The following is a 16,389-nucleotide window of genomic DNA, read 5'->3' as shown; positions in this document are numbered from 1 at the left end:
ACGGCCATGGAAACATATTTATTTATAGACACTATTGTCTATCAGAGCGAGAGTAACCAGGCGAATACGAAAAAATTTAATTAGAACAATGCAATTTATATTACTCAGTGGAATAAAAGATACGCCCAACAGCCTTCCTTAGAGCGTTTGATTAATGTTTGTCTGCTAGGAAAAAGACCGATAGCGATGTGTAACCGTTGAATATTTTTTTAACAATTATACGATAAGTCCCCTGATTCTGCGTTTGGTAAACTTATAAGAAATATTCGAGGATACTGCTCAAAAAGTAAATATAATTATGCTGTTCGTGACTCCTAACTTAAGAGGCAAATCTCTAGTATCTATAATTAAGAAAGGGGGAATTTTCTCTGGTCAGTTTCAACTGCCAATATTATTATTAGAGTGCTTGTCTCCTATAACATTGTAAATTTCTTTGTTGCACTGTTTTCATTCGCCTGATAACTCGCTATATTAAATTCATCCAAGGAATAATCCATTATCTTAACTATGCATTTTCCAGGCATTTACCAACGTGAATACTGTCATCCAGATATTTTTGTTGTAACTGGTTTTATATTCAGATATCATGAGCTATATATACACAATATGAGACGTAAGGTCACATAAAGGTCTTTGCAAAAAAAACTGTGGTAGTAACAGGGTTAGCCCTAAGAAGGTTAATCCTTTTTATCGATTTATATATAGTTTTTTATATATTATTACCGTTTTCATAGCAGCACATAATCTTGACGAGAAAATTAATGTTTATGCTTTTCCAGAAATAAGTATGGATAATTTTGTTGTGAGAAAAAACCAGCATGAATTTTTCATATAGATAACGATCTGTTTATATTAATTGTAGTAATAGTTGCAACTTAAAATGAATGATTAGAGTGTGTTGGCGGTTATTTTTATATTCAACCAATTCAAGGAAACTGTTATTTATTTAGTGTTATATGACTTAATATATATACGAAAATACGTTGTCGTATAATAGGTCGTTTTCCATTTTCCCATATTTCCTTTTCAAATATTTAAGACCCTTTTAGAAGCATGCATTGCCATATATTTGATAAGTGCTATGGTAAATATTTTGTTTGAGATATAATGTAATGTTTTTTGTAATGGAAAATGTTTCATGTAGAATAGCTGAAAATGTTATGAAATAGTAATAAATTAATAAGTTGGTGAATGTGCAGTTTGTAATATTTGTCATGTTTAAATTTGAAAAAAGAGAGGCAGAGAAAGCGGAATGTAATTGTAGAGTGAGAAGATTGATCCCGACAAATCCTTAGAAGATGGAAATTTGCTTAAAACACAAATTTACAGATTCTGGTCATCAACCTTTGAACCCCAGCAGAAGAGAACGATTCGTAAGATTATTTGTTAACGTCCTGAACTCAGATGTTCAATTCATGTGTCAAGATTAGTTTTAGTTCGAGTTCGCACATGGTAACGGTCTTATAATGATCAATTGATGACCTTAAACTTCATTTGAAACTTTTTTTCTGCTGTGATTGTACTGTAGAAGTATAATAATGCAGAAACAACATTGCAATGTTGATTCAGAGTATTTTCATATTTTTATTGCATTTGTTGATGTTATATGCCCGCCAAATGTGGAAAAATTATCATAAATTCACTAAAAGGTGCGTATTTGCAGTGCCTTTGTTTTCTTGTAGCAAACACTGACAATCCATGTATTGATATTGCTGCCTGTAGAACAAAGCTGTAAAAGTTATATATATATATATATATATATATATATATATATATATATATATATATATATATATATATATATATATATATATATATATATATATCGAGCTATGAATTTATTATTTTATTATTATTTTCGTTATTATATTATTATTTTTTATTTTATTTTTCGTTGTAGAAGAAAATTATTAATTTATTAAATAATATTTGTCGGGTGTTTATTAAGTAATATTCGAAAAATTTTCTGTATTCACATATTGATTTTTTCTAGCTGATAGTGGTTACGCCAAGATATAAGAATGCTTGTCTCCCATGATATTGTATATTTCTTTGTTACACTAGTTATTTTCGTTTTCCTCATATGTTCTAAAGTGTTCTCTCAAGTGTTCTAAAGACGAAACCAAAGGTTTTGGGACCAATCAGAATAAAATACACAGTTCAACTTCTGTTCATTTCTGCTATATACTTTTTAATTCAATAAATGGTCATTAATGATCATAAACAGTAAATTATAAATTTACACTAATATACAGAACCAATTTTCGAAAACGGATTGGTGATATGGTTTCAACACATTTACAATATAAATAGCTTCTGCTCAGGCCCAAAACCGCGTATACTTATGAAATTCAAGAAATATGCGTGAAATGTGAACCACTAAATTAATTAATTGATTTCTTGTGATTAATTCCTGAAGCCCAATGTGTGTGTTTGCACCCATATCGTCTAGTTGAAAAATATAATTCAACTGATTTATATGTTAGTTAAGTAACATTTCTAGTGCATCCTACAAGATTGTTTTCATTGTAGTCTCACTGTAATCACCTCCCGCTATATATAAATATATTTAACTTAATTAAATGTCTACTTCTTTTAATGATTGTTGAACAGAATACTCTTATAAATATTTCTATGTTTTTTACACGATTTTTGTAGTTAAAATCCCACTGTGAGCCTCCCCTCCTCTTCCCTCAAAACAACGAAACTATTCAGAATTAATTTAACTGAAACATATTTTCGACCGACCTTCTTCCACACATAAATTCCGATTTTGTGACAGAAGTCGTACGGAGAGATTTCTCCCGCCGTATTGTCCCAAGTTTGAGGTCACTTCGTCCACCAACTTCACCGGAATGGAACTTATACCGTTCCGCCCGCGTCTAAAGTGACGGGCCCAAATCCCCATTGTTTCAAGATGGCAAAGTTGCCGTCAGCCAGCCCCCAGACGTTTCAATACGTTTTATAAGTATAATTGCGAGATCTCGCCGAAATATCATTCACGCTCCAGAGCGGTTGGGATAATGTCGTCGCAGTCTATTCAGGTTCGAACGTTTTAAACCCGATTTCATCGCTATAGGTTTCGTACTTGAGAGAAAACTACAAGTTAATTAAAACAGTAAGGAATCTTTTGTACTCGTAATATTATATTTCTAGTGATCGCCCATTGGTTGAAATTGAACAACCATACTCTATTAAGTTAGTTATGTTCTTCAATATAATTATATAAGTATATATGATAAATATTATAAACTTTTTGTTAAGCTTTATGAGTTATGCGGTGTATAGAAACACTAGTTATGGCACGCTTAATACGCACCTGCGACATCTCTTACTATTGTTATTTAATTTGAAGACCTTTTCTCCGAAACCTATCGAACAATTTTATAAATTTATGACGAGGCCTCTCAGACGACATATCTCAATTGACGGTTTTATTTTGAACTAATTAGAAATACTGAAATTGAGGCCAATGTTAAAGAATGTCCTAGAAAACCAAACCAATTCTAAACCAATGAGTTGCAAAACTTTTTGAGCGAAACCCCAGTTCAAACTCTCTTGAGCTCTTGAACAAATTTCAGACAGCTTAGTTGTTTATTAAACTCTTTCAAAGTGTTCTACTATACAAATTAACTTAAAACTATATATATTAAATCGAAACATTCATGGGAATCGACAAAGTGTAGTGTATTATTATCTATTAGTCAGTTGCCATAGATGTCTGCTGATGACTTCGATTGAACAACGTGTTGTTGCACGACACTACTCGGTCATATTTTTGAGGTTTTGGCAAAACTAGCGTATTCACCAGACATAGCGCCTTCTGATTACCGCTTGTTCAGAAGGATTCAATATGGCTTATAAGAAAATATCGATTTTTCAACCATTAAGGCAATGGGCAAGGCACATAACTTTTCCAGAGAATATTTCTGGAAAATGACAAGATATCGCTTAACGAAACTACAAAATATGTAAGGAGTATAAGGGAGAAATAATTTATATTTAAATGCTACTCCCTAAAGTAATTCTGTACGATTCTTACGTCTTACATATTTTTTATCACCGTACTGTATTATCCCTCGCTCTCAGAATACTAACAATAACTGTATTTAGATTAATAGTTAAAAATCTATAGATAACATAGTTGAAAATGTAAATCCATATTCTAATTTTTCGGAGATTTTCACTTAGCAGCTTGGGCTGGCTAGTAATCGTCTGGAGCATTGATATTGGCGCAGTTATTGCCTAGTTACTATGCCCAACTGTGCCCTGTGGACGTGCTGGGAAACGAAATAAAGTAAGAAGCGAGAGGGATGATAACAAACCTTTGCTTTAAAATCCCGTAATGTGATAGAGTTCAAATAATGTTTGAGTGATAAATATTTAACAGCCACTTTGTCGTGAACGAGCGAACCGGATGATATTAGCTAATATTATCATAGATTTTATCGTAGCCCTTTGAATTTCATCGTAATTAACTCTAGGACCCTTTCAGTTACATGTTTTCTTCATTAAATACTGTACGATATAATTCCGAAAGAAAACAACCTTCAAACAATTATTAAATTAAAGAAATTTAGAGTCTCGGTCACTTTATAAAAGGTCCCGACTAACAGTAATTTGGTCGGGACAAAGTGGCGTAAAACCGACCTCCCTAAAAAAACGAATACGGAAGTTTTTTTTCTTCCCCGCTGCCAATTAAGTCTCACCAACAATCTTGCCCATAAAAAAACGAATAAAGTCTATTTAATTAACAATCTTATTTGCGGAAAAAACCTGAATTATTTCTTAGTTGGCCGAAGAAAAGATCCAATTAAAGGAGAGGCGGAATTTCGGGGTGGATCTTCGGGCTTGAGGTAAGTTGGTTTTATAGATAGCACGAAACATTGATGGTAATTAATTTTAAGGTAAATATAAATGACGCCAGCGTATTTTTAATTAAGGATTTGGGAAAGAAACGAGAATTTGACAAAAAGCTTTACTCAAAACACGCTGTTTCCCAATAGATATATCTTAGGAATTATTATACTTTAACATTCAGTGTCCCTGTTCTCTTCTGACAAAGAGAGGAATATCTTTCTGAAGCAATTTGAAAACTTATTGTTTGCAAATAGATGTCTAATAGGCAAATATCGGGTATTGAAAAGAAAATATCCATCATATAAGTAGAAATTATGATAGGTCACAATTTTTTGATAAAATTACTATGCTTGGATACAGCTTTGTAATAACCCTTGAAAAATTATTATGAACCTATCATATCCACCGAACATACTTCTTCCAACTCATCGTCTGTTGCAATCAATGTAACATAATTTAATTGCTTCAACTTTTAAGAAAGTTATTAAGACGAGGACCTATTCTTGAATTAAAATGACAATTACACAAGAAATACGAGGGAAATATTGACCATTAACACCAGTTACTTTTTAAAAAACATTTTATGATTTGTGTACAAATAATTCCAATGAGTCCTATAATTTTTACATAGTGATGCATTTTATCTTCTAAATGTAAACTAATAAGATTTGTAATGGATCCGCAAGAATTTGTCATCATTAAACTACTTACATAAATCCAATTAAACTAGTTTAACTAAACTAGTTTAAATAAAATTATTAAACTAGAGAGTTTAATAATATTGATATTGTCCCTAATAATTTGGCCACTCAATGTATATATATATTAGGAAGGTCCTGAACGTTTAAGCAAAAGGGCACATATAACCAATTATGTTTTATTCCAATATTGTCTCTTTTCAAGGTACGCAAGTGAAAACAAGGCGAAAGCGAAAATAAAAAACCAACGGAAATATACAACGACAAATATTTAACGTCGATCCAATCTGGAATAAAATCGTCAACGACGATATAGATTTTCATGTTGCCGGGGCTTATGCCATCGAAGGCATCACCTAATGTAAACTTCTGAAATTACTGTTCAAACAAATAAATTTAATTGATGGTTGCCCCGACAAGAATGTGTTCACCCTAAAATTGCGGTTAGTCAAATACGCGCCGGTGTTTATATTGTCACGACGTAAACATATTAACAAACAAATCCTGATTACATAAAAGATTAAATTAACTGTGGGCCGACAATACGATATCGAAGTATGCGACAGAACGAAATGGATGACTTGGAGGATCGTTAGCTTAATTAAATGTACTTTTAATTTGGTTTAGTTGTTGATTTTCTTCTAATATAGTGGTATCTGTCGATTTATTCATATGCGAGGCATTCAGCAGATAAAGAACAGTTTACTTGTTTTATTCTTACTATCACTGTTTTTTATTTTGTTTAAATCACTGTTTTTTATTTATTTATTTTTTCTCTTCATTTATTAAAGCATTAGGTCTTCAATTTTCTTAGACTGTAAGTATTTTCTTCAATATAGAGAGGTATTTCTTTAACTATATAAAATATGTTTCAGGTTAATTCCTCTAAGCCGAAGATTGAAGAAGAAATGCCTCTCATATAAGTAAAAATTATGAGTAGTTATTTATTATCAATAATTTTGTAAAATTATAATGTTATACAAATATGTCCATTTATGTAAAACTTTGAAAATCACTTTTGAAACATACCATATTGACCAAATACTAATATTTTTTTGATAAAAAAAACTATATCGCCGTTCTTTTATTAGTTTTCCGTTTTGATTTAAATGCATAAATTTACTATAACTTAATACCTTTCATATTATTAGATTATAAGCAATTTCTTTTAACAGAGGCATATATTTCCCGTTAAAATTGTATTGTTTACAAATTAAGGCCTTGGAAGGGAATATTGAAAGGAAAATGCCTGTCATACGAGTATAAATTATGAGACGTCTCAGTAATTTTTTAAAAATAAAATGTCTGGCTATAGTTCTGCTGCAACCCTTTGAAAATCACTTGAAAATATACCATAGTAACCAGATATTAAACATTTTTAGATGGAAATATGTTTTGTTCTTCAACCATATCGTAGTTTTTTTGTTTATTTTTGTTCATCTTTTAAAACTTAAAACCTTTCATTTTCTTAGATTGTAACCAATTTGTTAACAGTCACATATTTTCTATTAAAATTATCGGAATTGTTATTCAAGTGTTTTTTACAAATTAATGACTATACGTTATATTGAAAAGGAAACGTGTATCATATAAGTAAAAGTTATGAGACACCACGGTGTATATATTTTTGTCTATATCGAAATTCGTATATATAGTGTCTCTCAAATCCTGTTCTTTTATCTATTATGCTTCATAAAATATGTATCATTATATTTAGAAATGACCACACTATAAAATATCACATTTAGTCGCAATTTGCTATATTCTACCGATTTTGCTTCCTTTGACTATAGAAAAATATACACTAAAGACTTAAGAAACCACCCTTGTATAATATTAATCTTACGAAACTAATTATTTTTAGTAATATTTTAGCTAATGATATGTATAACTAAGGCCTTTTTAAATTATAGTACTATTTCAAAACTAAGCAGACTTATAATTTCTGATATTAGAAGGAAAAAATTAAAGGAAACATTAACTTTGATATATATAATAGATTCGAATATCCTCAGATATGGGGGATGATTTAAGGCACAAATCTGAAAGAGGTAATAAAACGAATAAAATGTTGTTTTCTCAGTTAAATTGCCTTCTAGATCCCGAGCTCCGGCAAAATTATAGCCTTAATATTCAAATATTGCTGCAAAGTTGGTGGCTGTGAATAACAATTCATCATATTCATAACGATCTAGCAGTTGGTGATGGTACGGTTCGAACATCGTCTAGTCCGGATAGCCTCGCGTTAAACACACACATACACACAGACACGTTCTGATTGTAGTCCTCATAGGGAATATCACGGTGTGGATAGAACCTCATTAATTTTTTTAATTAAGTGATACAGCAATATATACAGTGTGCATAAAATTGAAGTATACTTTCATTCAAGTTTTAAACCATTTTATGGTTTTTTATATTATATACATGTTACTGTATAGATAGATACTCCTCATTTTTAATACTTAAACTATTGTTCTTATATTTAAATGTTTTTCATTGAAATACATATAAAATATTTTTTCTTATGCAAGCATCTGCTATGGATTGTACACAAAAGGTAATAAAAATTAAGAGAAATTGTCTAAGAAATTTTCACAATCTTTATTATCCTTATTCACATTATTTCTTCAGATCTTTTTAATGTACTTATGAAGATGCAAATCTATGTACGATTACTTGATTATATTTTTCTCAATATTTGTTTTATATTTGTTACTATTGTTCCTGCAATTTATTTATTACTACATTATTATCCGAGCTTCATACTGATACACAATATGTGCATTGTCTTTACTGAAATGCCTATAGTAATTCTAATTCAACTGGATATTGCTGGTTAATGGATACTTTCTGGTAACAATTTCTAATGGAGGATTTTACGTTGAAATGCTGCTTCGTATATGTGATCGGAAGTCATGTGTGCACCGAATAGTGATGGGTGAGTTATATTGAAAACCCTGAGCGCAAAAAAATCGTTTTGGTCGCAAGACACTGCTCTGTGTTTGGTGAGATTAGATTCGCGTGGTGTATTACCAATTGTTGAGATTTGATGAAGCAGTTAATGGTGATCGCTACCGACATTATATAATCAATTTGAACCATGTATTGAGCGAAAAATATCCAGAATGCGTCCGAAGACACGGTAAAGTTATTAAACAGCTCCATAATCTCAAGATAAAAAAAGGATCTGTTGAAAGCACTTGGATGGAATATACTATCACACATGCTACACTCACCAGACCTCGCCCTATCCGACTATCAAATTTTCGCATCAATGGGACACGCGCTTGCAGAGCAGCGCTTGGCCGAATTCGAAGAAGATAGAAAATGGCTCGATGAATGGTTATGCTCAGATGACAAACAGTCTTTTTGGAATTTCATCCATAAATTGCCTGAAATATGGACAAAATGTATAGAATCAAATTACCAGTGCTTTGAATAAATACATTTTTCCATTTCCTTGAAATTTAAAGGAAATTTCCATTTCTCTTTTTCGTTGATCTTTTCACTGAAGGTAGTATGGACAGTATTATTTTAAATTTTATGTTAAATAAAATGATGAAAATAATTGCAACACCTAGTAAAACGCAACAGAAACTATTGAAATCTATCGTGAATAGACCGAAACCCCGTTTACAATTATGTAAAAACAAAACCCAAAACGATCACGAGCCAGCAACAATGTGTACACAGACTGGAACTCCAATTAAATAAGTTTCGGTTATTTCCCCCCGTAATGCCGCCGCGCGCCCTTAATACGCCGAAATAAATTAACGCGGCCACATTAAAAGCCGTACAAGTGCACTTCCGAGGATTCCTTCCAACAGAAATCACACCCAACTTAACTGTTGAATAGTTTAAGTTGCTTTAAGTTAATTCGATTTTCCCAAATAAAGATAGTGGCCATGCAGACAATTGACTTCCAAAAACACGATACCCCAGCCGACCCGGCTCTCGCTACAACTTCGCTCGTATAACTTGCTTAAGTGTTGTTTCTAACGTTTCGTTGCTTGCAGCGGTTATATCGAGATTACATTGTGGATAAAAACGTTGAATTACGTCTTGAGAGTGTGTGTGTGTGTGTTCTCTTTTTTCGTTGCCGCCGTAATCGTGTAGGTGCAATCCTCGAGGACTGGGATTCGTAATTGCATTGTAAAGTACGGGTTCCTCTTAAATATTTAAGGTCTAACATACAGTGTTGCGTCTAATTTTACGGGGATGAGTTGAAACACCTGCAGGATAATAAAAAAACGAGCCGGGAATTTTCGTTCAATTATAATGAGTTGGGAACATGGAGTTTCGTTTTCCATGTTGTTCAAACTGAATTTATGCAAACACGTTTTGAAAACTCAAATCGGTAACGGAACAGATCAATTGAAAAGTCGCCGGCCTGACACATAGATGGCGCTACTAGAATTAAATGCCTGTTTTTTAGTTAGCCCTAAACCTCAAAAGATGCGTGTATAAATTTGACAGATATCGGATCATTAGTTTGCGAATTATAGCATTTTGAGTGAAGCAACTTTTGTTACTGCGAAAATAATTTGATAAAAAGGAATTTGGCGTGTTGATAAAATATTTTTTTTTTGAAGGAAAAAAATACGGTTGAAGCAAAAACTTGGCTTGATGCTGAGTTGCCCGACACTGTCCCAGGAAAATCGACCATCAACGATTGGTGAAATGAGTACCGAAGACGGTGAACGCAGAGGACGCCAAAAAGGCGTTGTTACAGACGAAAACATTAAAAAATCCACAAAATAATTTTGAAAGGTCGTAAATTGAATTTAAATGAAATATCAGACACTCTAAAGGTATCAACTGAACGTTTACATTATTTAATTCACGAATATTTAGGTTTGAGAAAGCTCTGTGCTAAAAAGCATGGGAAAATGCAACAGTCGGCTGGCAAGTTTATGGCGTCTGTATTTTGGGATGTCCATGGACCCTCAACAGCGACTAACACATAGCGTTCTTGGACCGTTTTAAAGGCGAATTCGCATTTGAAGAAAAAGACAGTGCCGCTTCAACAAGACAATGAATCGTGTCATAAGTCAGTGAAAACGATGGCAAATATCCATTATTGGGGCTTCGAATTATTCCATCATCCACCATATTCCCCAGATCTGACCCCCCAGCGACTATTTTGTATTCTAAGATAATAATGCTCGCTGGGAAGAAATTTTCGTCGAATGAACAGGTGATGATGAACTAAATGATTTTCGAAAGCATAATTTTACACCAGGTAATTGTACAGATACCGAAACACTTGGTTGTCGGACAGGGCAAAGCATGGGCTATATGATGGGTACATATACACAAACTATCTAATTATTGTCGAAATAGAAAATAACGCCTTTCCTAATTACTAATTCTGACAGTTTTTTAATAACCTGCTTCAATTGCTTTAGTTGTTGATATATAAATAAATGAAAATCGACTTAGTATCTTAACAGGTTTGAGTAGCTCACGCTGAATACTTGTTTTCCAATCCCACCAAGTACTACATCTCTCGGCTTGAATGTGGGTAGTTTTTGAAGCTTCTTCGGGCTTTGATTAGCAACTTGTTCTCGATTTCCTTTCACTTAACAGAAATACGTAAATGAAAACTCAACCCACTATTTTTACTGTTAAATCATGTGGAACTCAAGAAGCTTAATTGTCTGGTATCCAGTTATGATTCAAAAGTTATACTCACCAAGTCTTAAGTAAGTCAGTTCAGTGGAAGGTGTCATATTAAAGGTCCTGAAAAATGTAGTTTCCAGAAAAACATGCTTAAAATTTCACAATATGGTAAATGATGATTATCGTCTTCTAATCAGCGATTTTTTCTCCATACAATACAAAGTTGTGCTCTATTTTAAAAATGAGATTCCTTTTGAAGTAAAACACCTAAGCAAACAACCTAAATTTTATTTTTTAAAAAGATCAGCGGCCTAAATATCCGTTAAAATTATATAAGGGGTTCCTAGAAGGAAAACGCAAGGAAGAAATTTCGTAAATAACCATCAGTGGACATAAATGGCCATCAAATCGCCAGATCTTCTATCGAATTAGTACGGGACACAGAACCGTTGCAAGAATATCTGCAAAGTGAATGGATTCAAATATGGCCTGCCATTTTGAATAGGCCAAAATTTAAGGCAAAATGTATTCAATATTTAACTAATTATAAATAAATCTTAGTTTAAAGTGTGGTTAACATTTGAGTATAATAGCTCATAACTTATTTGTTTTGTTGCCGTTTTTTATTATCATATTGTTTTCAAACAGCTTTTGTTGCTAGCTTAATAAACTACGACAAACTCCTACCTTAAGTAAGTAAGTGTCGAGTACCTTTCGGAAAACTATAGCTCAATGAAAACATTTACTTGTATCAATTAATATTAGAATACTCGTGTCGGGTCATCGAAGAAAAGCTCATTGTTACAGATATTAAGTGAGTTGGATCTGTTATTGATAATATGTAAAAACTGACTAACAATATATAGTAAATAACCATCTAAATATCAAAAAAAGATTCACAGTCTTTGTATATGAATAATGTATATGAATTCTAAGTATAATATAGAAAACAATTCACAACTTACATCGACGGTAACTCCTAGTAATGTAAAGACCTGCGATGGTGGCATATTCCTGGGTACATAACGGTAGAATTCATTACCATCCTTGTACCATTTGACCGAATAAAGTGTCTCATCGCCCAGGTCATAGTTGCATTCCATTCGAACATTTTGATTCCTTATAGCGTGCGTTGGTATCCGTAGATCCAAGAGCTTCAGCGTCACAACCCCTGAAAGCAAACATTTAACACGAATCAGTAAAGTCGGCGGAGGAGGCAAAACATAAATTTAACATTTTCGTTGTTCCAAAAATAAAACGTTTTGCGTATGAAACGAAACTCGCTCTAAAGCGACTAGTGAACTGTTATTCTGTCACTCATACATTCCGGCTCTTAGCGAGAATAAAAGAAATGTCACAAAGGAAACAGAGAATCGTACGGGAAAAAAGAAAAATCCCGGTTCAATTCCCAAACATGTCAGGCCGTTTCATATTAAAATTTTAAAGCAGTTACACCGAACAAAGAACAAAACCGAAGCCGGGGCCTTTTGTGCCGCGAATCAATTTCATTTTTTCGACGGTGTTGTACACGCGTACGAGCACGCACGCACACAGAGGCAGGCCCGCGACTCCCGAAACTCTTTTGTTGAATTGAGCGTTGAAAATGAAATTTAAAGGATTAGTTTACAACACATTCATTTAAATAATCGCGCAGCTTCCATACTCCCGAGTTATATATAATTTACGGGAATTGTTCGCCTAGAGTTTCGAAGTATTCCGAACTTGTTCGACTTGGAACAGAAAATGTGAAATATTTCAGGTATATCTTCGGATAGACTTCGAGTTTCGCGAGTTATCAGGCGACGAGAGGATGGGGCAGTATCAGATAACCGGTTTAGTTTCGGCAGCTGATTAGAAAAACTTGGTATAATGGAATTTATGCTGTATTATATACTTCTAAGGACTATAAATCCACGATTAACAAACACTTCGAACCTCTGAGAGTTCTTGTTATCTCCATCGGATAAGTTTACAAAACATTTAGTTATTAAACATTTAGTTTATTGAATTCCATAAATAGCAATTTGGAAATATTTAAATCAGATATTCAGCCCTATTGTCATATTCATCAAACACTGATCCCTTCAAACATCAAAAGGCAGAAAACCTAAAGGAAAGTAGTTCCTAGCCATAGGCAATATTACTATTCAATAGTGCTTAATGATTTTAATTAATCAAGTCAAAAAATAGCGTTTTATATTTTAAGTATATGTATGATAACTGCCATTATTCAGGGCGTTAATTCAAATTTCAATTATCTGACGTATTTTGAAATTTTAGTTGTGTCAAAGAATGTTAAAGTGAACTCTTAGTTCATAGTATTTGTCTCCTTCGACAATAATATTTATATTCGAATACATATTTCTATGGGTGCTTAATAACCAGGATATATTAATTCATTTCCGATCATTGAAAATCACTGTTCAGGAAGCTAAGAACCAGTCTAACAAACAGATATTCCCAGTAATATAACTGCGTTTAACACAAAATGTTTTAAATGTTCTTTCATTAGATCTGCTTAGTAAAATCTTGATTTACAAATTAATTTATTACTATTGTATTATTATTTACATATTGACGCAAGTACAACAGAAGTCGAAAGCCCGATAAATAAATCAGTATGTTTTTACCAAATTAAAATTAAATTGAACTATCTGGTTTGGTTCGCTTCATTCTTCTGACTTCCCGCAAGTTGTCTAGTAGCGTAGTAGTTTTAATAAAAAATTACAGGTTTAGAGCAGGTCTTATCATAAATAAAGTAATCTTTGAAATTAAAAAAATATGCAACGGGTTCTAATGCAGCATAACGTCAATATTTTGTCAGATCTTTTGATGTATTCGAGAAGAGTTACTTTTGATATATTACACGTAATCTAACATATTATTCTACGAAATATTTTAGCGGCGTACATACATACTTCTATGGTAAAATAATCTTCGGATAAGCCTGTCATGTAAGATTAATAGATTGCCTGAAATTTTGTATTTTGCATATCCAAAGTTCCGCAATAACTCCATCAAGAAAGTCAACAAACTCCCACTTGTTCACACCTACGCGTGCCTTATTAATATTCATATTGTACCCTAATCATTAACCGATAAATTATAATCAGAGCTACATGTTTGACAATTTTATTTCAAAAGGATGGTGAGGCTCAATCAATAAGATATTATCAGTGCTTATACTAGAATACTGTATACATGGGTAATAAAATGTAAGCCAGTTATAAAATAATTCTCATTTAATTTTTTCCAACATAATCTCTGTAAAGACATCAAAAATTCTAAAATATACAATGTACAAAGGAAAATAATATGATACATATTATGTTTTACTAATTATTTTGTTATGTTACTTATTTGTAGGTAATGCGGGGAACCCTCGGCAATAAGAGAAAGTCACATTAACCTCGGGATTTAGTTTCCTACTTCAAATGAGAAATAATGTAGCTATTTCCACTGTATTATGGCGTAGGTGTGCGAATATATAAAGTCGTCTTGCCAGCCACTCTTCTTTTCGTCAAAAAAATTAATCCTCAAAGTTAATCCATTTAAAGTTGGTGATGAGGCTTTACTAACCACTTCCTCAACGCTGTTATGATTTAGAAACAGTTGCTTGCGTAAAAGGAAACAGTCGGAAAAGCAGGAAGAGAAACTTTCAGAAAACCTGACAAACACTAATATAAAGTTAAACGAGAGGTATATTAACCTCGTTTCTTCTTCTAATCCGATCAATCTATAAAATTCGATTTGTGTTGATAGCGGTTGACTCTGTTGTTAAATTTTTACAACATTCTTCAGAACGTTAGTGATAATAATTAGAGGTTATATATCAGCAAACGTTGTAAACCACAAGTCGAATTGGATGCCCATACATTTTAATCATACATATATAATTTTGGTAAAAGTATGGATTATTCGTGAATTAATGAGTATAGAATAAATACTAGGAAATAATGAAAATAAAACTTGAATTAAACGTAATCTATTAAGCTAATTAGAATAGCATTAAATAAGAAAATATTCACGTGCTTATGTCAGACACAAAGGAATAATAAATTAGGCAATATAGCATTCAGTCATTTATTTAAGAGGAGATATACACATCGGATGCTGTCAAATTGTTTTGTGGAAATGCGGCTTCGAAATGATAGCGTTACAAGGAAAGGGGTTACATAAACGTTGTTCTATGTAAAGGAGGCAAACTATTTGTTTTCGGAGCACTTCCTCCAACAGTTAATTAACAACATGCAGAGGTATGTATTCCATTATTTGTTGTATTTTGTTCGAAGAACTTTCCAAAGCAAAATACTGTCAAGCTATCAATAGGTGTAAATTAAAAACAAACAAAACTGAAGACAAACAAGAGGACAGAAACACAATATTCATTAATGCACACCCTATATATCAATTAGTACATTTGAATTAACACCTTCTTTTGAATGTAGAAGACGTTTTATAAGTAATTAAATCAAATGTATTAAAGTAAGTAAATGCTAGGAATATACGCTGGTTAAAAAATAAATTTTTAGCTAAAAGTCAAAATTTAAAAAGTCAAAGATAGAAAACCAATGATATATATAATATAATACCGAATGAGAGCGAAAACAGAGAATAATAACAGATAAATTGCTTCCTTTATATCTTTTTTCGACAACCCCCCTATATTACATTAATACTCGGATCTCAAGAGGATTTTAAAAATATTTTTATGTCGTACACATCTTTATATAGCTTTTATCCACTCTGACAAAATTATAAAGAACAAGTTAAGATGCTTATTCTTTGAAAGGAACTGTCCTTCTAAAATAAAATTGCACCGTCATTTCTCCAGTATAAATAAACAGTACACATAAAGAAATAAAATCAACCGAGAGGTAATTGTTCAGCGAAGTATAAAGCCAGATAAAGATTAAATAAAGGAAGAAATAATAACGTTATGGGAGACGGCGTGACATTTTCACAAAAGCATTTTGGTACGGCTTCCGTCGGATACGTTTACCTTTCAATGCTAATAGCGACGGCTGAGTGGCTCATTTTTACTGATCTGTTGGTAGAACTTCATCTATTGTTGTTAGGAATATTTTTAAAATATGATAAATAGCATAAAATATGACCCTAGTAATAAAAATTATGTTTTACTGAGAAAATAAAAGGGCTTAATTCAGATGGTTGCAAGCTTTGAATGGGACTTTATTGTATGGAT

At 32.3% G+C, this 16,389-nt stretch overlaps 1 protein-coding gene across 2 annotated transcripts in view; it reads right to left on the bottom strand.

The window, feature by feature from the left end:
• Positions 1–16,389, bottom strand: part of beat-IIIc (beaten path IIIc) — a 446,098-nt gene that overhangs the window by 39,920 nt on the left and 389,789 nt on the right. For both annotated transcript variants that reach the window (XM_076418187.1, XM_076418186.1), the window contains exon 2: positions 12,149–12,354. In XM_076418187.1, the coding sequence (XP_076274302.1) occupies positions 12,149–12,354 (206 nt within the window). The remainder of the gene's footprint in view (positions 1–12,148; positions 12,355–16,389) is intronic.

The sequence above is a fragment of the Rhynchophorus ferrugineus genome, unplaced genomic scaffold, assembly GCF_030347505.1.
Source record: "Rhynchophorus ferrugineus isolate W39M unplaced genomic scaffold, kcgeb_rfMv2 rfM11, whole genome shotgun sequence".
Classification (NCBI taxonomy): Eukaryota; Metazoa; Arthropoda; class Insecta; order Coleoptera; family Curculionidae; genus Rhynchophorus; species Rhynchophorus ferrugineus.
The sequence above is the reverse complement of the archived record's forward strand: the minus strand, read 5'-3'. Positions and strand labels throughout refer to the sequence as shown.